This window comes from Sinocyclocheilus anshuiensis, unplaced genomic scaffold, assembly GCF_001515605.1.
Source record: "Sinocyclocheilus anshuiensis isolate Anshui unplaced genomic scaffold, SAMN03320099.WGS_v1.1 scaffold273, whole genome shotgun sequence".
NCBI lineage: Eukaryota > Metazoa > Chordata > Actinopteri > Cypriniformes > Cyprinidae > Sinocyclocheilus > Sinocyclocheilus anshuiensis.
In genome coordinates, this window is record NW_015540857.1 from 212,223 (window position 1) to 219,951 (window position 7,729).

General features: G+C 33.4%; 2 protein-coding genes across 3 annotated transcripts; both read left to right on the forward strand.

The window, feature by feature from the left end:
• The first annotated feature begins 456 nt into the window (after positions 1–456).
• Positions 457–2,004, forward strand: LOC107687865 (protein S100-B-like). The gene is made up of 3 exons (XM_016485340.1): positions 457–507; positions 762–927; positions 1,482–2,004. The coding sequence occupies exons 2-3, from the start codon at positions 790–792 to the stop codon at positions 1,629–1,631; spliced, it is 288 nt and encodes a 95-aa protein (XP_016340826.1). The 5' UTR covers positions 457–507; positions 762–789; the 3' UTR covers positions 1,632–2,004.
• A 2,742-nt stretch (positions 2,005–4,746) lies between these two features.
• Positions 4,747–6,498, forward strand: LOC107687866 (protein S100-B-like). 2 transcript variants are annotated; one of them, XM_016485341.1, is made up of 3 exons: positions 4,747–4,815; positions 5,070–5,235; positions 5,976–6,498. In XM_016485341.1, the coding sequence occupies exons 2-3, from the start codon at positions 5,098–5,100 to the stop codon at positions 6,123–6,125; spliced, it is 288 nt and encodes a 95-aa protein (XP_016340827.1). In that variant the 5' UTR covers positions 4,747–4,815; positions 5,070–5,097; the 3' UTR covers positions 6,126–6,498. The 2 variants fall into 2 exon arrangements, with proteins under 2 accessions (XP_016340827.1, XP_016340828.1); XM_016485342.1 differs by having other exon boundaries at positions 4,796–4,824.
• The last annotated feature ends 1,231 nt before the right edge of the window (positions 6,499–7,729 follow it).

Below are 7,729 nucleotides of genomic sequence, written 5' to 3' on the forward strand. Positions count from 1 at the left end.
AGGTACAAACAATAAACATACTAGGTATCAAGTTTCGTAAACCCAGTGACAACAAAAATTTACCAGATTTAACAAAAACAAACAAACAAAAAACCTAACCCAGTTTAATTTTGCTACAAATTTTACATGTAAACAAAGTACTTTGAAAGTTGGCAAAGGCATTATTTTGTATAATAGTATTTTTACAGCTTATTTATCAAATTTGGCCACACAAATGTTATTCTGTGTGTGTGTGTGTGTGTGTGTGTGTGTGTGTTTGTGTGTGTTTGTGTGTGTGTGAGTGTGTGTGTGAGTGGTTCAGTGAGTGTGTGTGTGTTCATCTTCATCTCTTTGTATCTCACTCTGAATGTGTGTAGTGGAGTGAGAACAAGGTCAGAAGCTCATTGGTCAGTTCTGGTGATTGACAGGTCAGAATCTCCAAGCTACAGGCCCCTCCGTTTCAGACCTATAAATGGACTCCCATCTCACTCTGCTCTGAATCGCCTCATTCGAACAAACTCTCTGCTGGTAAGTGTAGTAAGTTTTTATCATTGCAATGTTTTACAGCTTATTTTGCTCCAAGCATTCCGAACTGCAGATGAAATTGCAAAACTAACTACATAATGACTAGAAATGTGTTTGCAAAAGACAGAAAGTAAGTTAATGGTCCATAAAATTGCTTCAACACTTAAACTTTTACAGTCATTTGAGGGAAAAGTTAAACAGCTTGAAATTGCTTTCAAACATTTTCACATTTTTAGTGCTTATTGTAATTATTCCAGAAAACGTCGAACGCTGCACTACATTAAGATGTCAGACTTAGAGAACTGCCTGGGAACCATCATTGAGGTCTTCCACAAATACTCATCCAAAGAAGGCGACAAGTACAAATTAAAAAAGACCGAACTCAAGGAGTTGCTCACAAATGAATTTCCGACTCTTACCGAGGTAATTAATCTTCAAACTTTAATTAAACTTTAATTAAAATACACTTTGGATTGAAATTTAAAGAATGTTGATTTTCAATTAAGGCTTTGTGTCAGAATTGAGTTTTTGGGTCAAAAATTTGGTTAAAAATATTTTTAATGGTGAGCGAATTCGCTCTTTTCATATTTAAGCTTTTTCTTTTCCAACTCTCACAGAAGTAATTAAACTTCAAACTTTTTTTTTACTCTACAATTTGTCTTGAAATTTAAAGAATGTTTGATTTACAATCAAAGCGTTATGTCAGAACTAAGTTTTTGTGTCAAAAATTTATGATTAAATATTTTGACGTGAATTATCAATTTTTATCCATTTTAATTACCGAGGAAATTAAACTTCAAACTTTTTTTTTTTTTTACACTACACTTTGTCTTGAAACTTAAAGAATGGTTGATTTACAGTCAAGGCTTTATGTCAGAATTTAGATTTTGTGTCAAAAATTTACAAATAAATATTTTTAATGCGAAGCGAATTAGCTATTTTACTATTTCTTAAGTTTTTCTTTTTATCTCGCTCAGCATGTGAAAGATCAAGCAACAATGGACAGTTTGATGGAAAGCTTGGACACCGATGGTGACTCGGAGTGTGATTTTCAGGAGTTCATGACCTTCATCACCATGGTTACCATCTGTTGCCATGAGTTTTTCGAACACCACGAAGACGAATGAGTTGAATGTAATAAAACAAGTTCAGTTTTCGTAGTTTAATAAGTCACAATACATTCCTTCTCTTAAAGTTTGCTTTGTTCTTTATCATATCATATTAGGATTGCTGATTTGTTTGGAAAGAATGTACATGCAGCTTGTACGACAGTTTGTTTGGCTTATTTTGCTAGACTCAAAACTAGTTCATAATTTATTACAAAACATGTTTCTATTATTTTGTCTAGCCATTTTTTTTTCTCCAAGACCTCCCCATCATAAATCTCATCGAGTGAAATGCAGACCAAGTGTTGTACTTTTGCCATTTCAATTCTAGGCTGATTGCGAAATGTTTTTTTTTTTTATTAGGCTGCTATTGACTTACGTCGGATTGTTCTGGGGCCTGAGACAAATCATACTGTGCTTTAAAAAGACCCACCAAAGGGAATTATTCTTTTGAAAATATATAATATGATGTTTACAACTGTCCCATATGTTATTAGAGGCATGAAAACTCATGTTTTTCATGTATTAAATGTCCAGAATATTTACTAGTAGATTTAATAGTACATGAAATGTGTTTTCCAACTGTAACCTAAGCTAACAGTCAATGTCAAAACATCACACTTAATTCATGAAACAAGGCATTTTCTGTGTAAATCGTGCATAAATCTACTTGCATGCAAATTATTAAACTGAATACGACAATTTACTTAAGAATGTATTATGAACAATTTACAAAAATTTGTGTAACAAGGCCCTAAAATGAATGTTTCCTTATAACATTAAACAAAAGATGAACAAGTTTCAGAAACCAAACTTATGGAATGAAATCTAGCTAAATAAAATTGTGAACAAATGAAATTCAAGTAACTGTGGATTTTTGAAACATTGATTGCATTAGTTTAAAATAAAGATGTTTAATATAATTCCATTAATATCCCATCATTAACACAACATTTATCTTTATCCACAAATCCTATTGTGTTAGTTATAGTATACTTCGTGGTTCAATGTTTTTGAACAAAACAGAATTAATAGTTAATTGCAATATTTATTTAAAATGTAATTTAAGAGAATTTGTGAAGAGGAACTGAGCCCAATATAAATCAAGAAAATCATTAGTTATATGTTTGGCGTTACCTTCTCCTCCAGAAAAATTTGGACATCCACAACTGTTTACAGGATGCCTGTAAACAACTGCTTGGCATTGACCCTCGTGACTTCCATTGATTTAGATGTCCCGCAGGTATTCTCATTACCCAGCACAAACCGTCAATACAGAGGCCTTCACATCCGTGTGTTAATTAACAGATCAATGGTCACGCAGCAAGACCCTGAAAGATGATAAAAATAATATGCACACAATCTGATAAAGAATACCTTCTTCATCTCAAGTATGTTTACATTAAGCAGCCTGAAAATCACCTACATATTTATACGCAATACACAAATCCAAACAGTCAAATACAAGTTTGTTTGAAGGACTTTTAAGTACTGACCAATCACAGACTGCCATACTGAATGCTCCCGATAAGTGGCAGTGTTGTGCCGTACCAACTGAAGTTCCCTGATCTGAGCAGTGGAAATGAGAAATGTGTTGAGGTGGAGGGTGGACGCAATATCATAAAGCCACTGGATTTATTTGACAATGCAATAAAGCATAAAATAAATAAATAAAACATGATAAAAATAAGTGTTATTATTAAGTCCACGGTATTTCTGGAGTGAAAGATGAGTGCCTTGGGGTGATTGCTTTGGCTGAGCTGAGCAAATTAGGCGCTCTGTCTGTGTGTGTGTGTGTGTGTGTGTGTTTACCCAGCTGTGTGGTCTGACTATGACCAGTCTTTTAGCATCTCACAGTAGGTAATGTCCCATGAGGTCACTGGATTGGATACCAGGGTAGAATTTGGGAACTCAGCTTGCTGCCAAAAAGGAGCTCTGTGGCGGTATTCAGTCTGCTGCTTCTGGAACACTTGTCAAAAAATCACAAATATATGACATTATGTTACATTATGATGCTTTTCTAGCTATCTACCAATTTTCTATCTATCTATCTATCTATCTATCTATCTATCTATCTATCTATCTATCTATCTGTGTCTGTAGTTACAGTTGTTGTTAAATTAGAATAAGAATAATACATTTAAATGGCAAATTATTATTATTATTATTATTATTATTATTATTCAAACAGACAAAACCTTGCTTATGGTAACAAATATCTGTAACAACAAACAAAAATTCGGAAAAAAAATATACTTTTGAAAACTTATTAGGTTAAAGTTTCTTGAAAATGTAATCTACAGATTGCGTTAATGCATTGTGTGTGTGTGTGTGTGTGTTTGTCTCGTTGTGTCAAAGCTGTTTAATAGTCCAGTGGTGTTTAGGACACACGTCTGGCCAATTCTATAACAGAAAAGGATCGGCTGATTAACATGCCACACCACTCACTTCCTCTCAAACACACTATTGTCGTTCTCCGAGATGCCTGACAACAAAACACTTGTGTGCGCTTAATATGGGCAACAGAACTTCCAAGAAAGATCAAAAGGAAAACAGAATGGAAAAAAGTGGTGAACATATCCTTATTGCCTACAACAAGAGGACGAGATGACCAATGTATAGAAACGGGAGACTGTCTTTGATTCCTTGGAAAAAGACTGACAGGACAATGCAGTTACAAAGAAAAATAAAAAAAGACAGGTACAAACAATAAACATACTAGGTATCAAGTTTCGTAAACCCAGTGACAACAAAAATTTACCAGATTTAACAAAAACAAACAAACAAAAAACCTAACCCAGTTTAATTTTGCTACAAATTTTACATGTAAACAAAGTACTTTGAAAGTTGGCAAAGGCATTATTTTGTATAATAGTATTTTTACAGCTTATTTATCAAATTTGGCCACACAAATGTTATTCTGTGTGTGTGTGTGTGTGTGTGTGTGTGTGTGTTTGTGTGTGTTTGTGTGTGTGTGAGTGTGTGTGTGAGTGGTTCAGTGAGTGTGTGTGTGTTCATCTTCATCTCTTTGTATCTCACTCTGAATGTGTGTAGTGGAGTGAGAACAAGGTCAGAAGCTCATTGGTCAGTTCTGGTGATTGACAGGTCAGAATCTCCAAGCTACAGGCCCCTCCGTTTCAGACCTATAAATGGACTCCCATCTCACTCTGCTCTGAATTGCCTCATTCTGACAAACTCTCTGCTGGTAAGTCTAGTAAGTTTTTATCATTGCAATGTTTTACAGCTTATTTTGCTCCAAGCATTCCGAACTGCAGATGAAATTGCAAAACTAACTACATAATGACTAGAAATGTGTTTGCAAAAGACAGAAAGTAAGTTAATGGTCCATAAAATTGCTTCAACACTTAAACTTTTACAGTCATTTGAGGGAAAAGTTAAACAGCTTGAAATTGCTTTCAAACATTTTCACATTTTTAGTGCTTATTGTAATTATTCCAGAAAACGTCGAACGCTGCACTACATTAAGATGTCAGACTTAGAGAACTGCCTGGGAACCATCATTGAGGTCTTCCACAAATACTCATCCAAAGAAGGCGACAAGTACAAATTAAAAAAGACCGAACTCAAGGAGTTGCTCACAAATGAATTTCCGACTCTTACCGAGGTAATTAATCTTCAAACTTTAATTAAACTTTAATTAAAATACACTTTGGATTGAAATTTAAAGAATGTTGATTTTCAATTAAGGCTTTGTGTCAGAATTGAGTTTTTGGGTCAAAAATTTGGTTAAAAATATTTTTAATGGTGAGCGAATTCGCTCTTTTCATATTTAAGCTTTTTCTTTTCCAACTCTCACAGAAGTAATTAAACTTCAAACTTTTTTTTTACTCTACAATTTGTCTTGAAATTTAAAGAATGTTTGATTTTCAATCAAGGCGTTATGCCAGAATTGAGTTTTTGTGTCAAAAATTTGATTAAATATTTTTAATGCTAAGCGAGTTAGCTATTTTCATATTTAAGCTTTTTCTTTCCCGACTCTCACAGAAGTAATTCAACTTCAAACTTTTTTTTTACTCTACAATTTGTCTTGAAATTTAAAGAATGTTTGATTTACAATCAAAGCGTTATGTCAGAACTAAGTTTTTGTGTCAAAAATTTATGATTAAATATTTTGACGTGAATTATCAATTTTTATCCATTTTAATTACCGAGGAAATTAAACTTCAAACTTTTTTTTTTTTTTACACTACACTTTGTCTTGAAACTTAAAGAATGGTTGATTTACAGTCAAGGCTTTATGTCAGAATTTAGATTTTGTGTCAAAAATTTACAAATAAATATTTTTAATGCGAAGCGAATTAGCTATTTTACTATTTCTTAAGTTTTTCTTTTTATCTCGCTCAGCATGTGAAAGATCAAGCAACAATGGACAGTTTGATGGAAAGCTTGGACACCGATGGTGACTCGGAGTGTGATTTTCAGGAGTTCATGACCTTCATCACCATGGTTACCATCTGTTGCCATGAGTTTTTCGAACACCACGAAGACGAATGAGTTGAATGTAATAAAACAAGTTCAGTTTTCGTAGTTTAATAAGTCACAATACATTCCTTCTCTTAAAGTTTGCTTTGTTCTTTATCATATCATATTAGGATTGCTGATTTGTTTGGAAAGAATGTACATGCAGCTTGTACGACAGTTTGTTTGGCTTATTTTGCTAGACTCAAAACTAGTTCATAATTTATTACAAAACATGTTTCTATTATTTTGTCTAGCCATTTTTTTTTCTCCAAGACCTCCCCATCATAAATCTCATCGAGTGAAATGCAGACCAAGTGTTGTACTTTTGCCATTTCAATTCTAGGCTGATTGCGAAATGTTTTTTTTTTTTATTAGGCTGCTATTGACTTACGTCGGATTGTTCTGGGGCCTGAGACAAATCATACTGTGCTTTAAAAAGACCCACCAAAGGGAATTATTCTTTTGAAAATATATAATATGATGTTTACAACTGTCCCATATGTTATTAGAGGCATGAAAACTCATGTTTTTCATGTATTAAATGTCCAGAATATTTACTAGTAGATTTAATAGTACATGAAATGTGTTTTCCAACTGTAACCTAAGCTAACAGTCAATGTCAAAACATCACACTTAATTCATGAAACAAGGCATTTTCTGTGTAAATCGTGCATAAATCTACTTGCATGCAAATTATTAAACTGAATACGACAATTTACTTAAGAATGTATTATGAACAATTTACAAAAATTTGTGTAACAAGGCCCTAAAATGAATGTTTCCTTATAACATTAAACAAAAGATGAACAAGTTTCAGAAACCAAACTTATGGAATGAAATCTAGCTAAATAAAATTGTGAACAAATGAAATTCAAGTAACTGTGGATTTTTGAAACATTGATTGCATTAGTTTAAAATAAAGATGTTTAATATAATTCCATTAATATCCCATCATTAACACAACATTTATCTTTATCCACAAATCCTATTGTGTTAGTTATAGTATACTTCGTGGTTCAATGTTTTTGAACAAAACAGAATTAATAGTTAATTGCAATATTTATTTAAAATGTAATTTAAGAGAATTTGTGAAGAGGAACTGAGCCCAATATAAATCAAGAAAATCATTAGTTATATGTTTGGCGTTACCTTCTCCTCCAGAAAAATTTGGACATCCACAACTGTTTACAGGATGCCTGTAAACAACTGCTTGGCATTGACCCTCGTGACTTCCATTGATTTAGATGTCCCGCAGGTATTCTCATTACCCAGCACAAACCGTCAATACAGAGGCCTTCACATCCGTGTGTTAATTAACAGATCAATGGTCACGCAGCAAGACCCTGAAAGATGATAAAAATAATATGCACACAATCTGATAAAGAATACCTTCTTCATCTCAAGTATGTTTACATTAAGCAGCCTGAAAATCACCTACATATTTATACGCAATACACAAATCCAAACAGTCAAATACAAGTTTGTTTGAAGGACTTTTAAGTACTGACCAATCACAGACTGCCATACTGAATGCTCCCGATAAGTGGCAGTGTTGTGCCGTACCAACTGAAGTTCCCTGATCTGAGCAGTGGAAATGAGAAATGTGTTGAGGTGGAGGGTGGACGCAATATCATAAA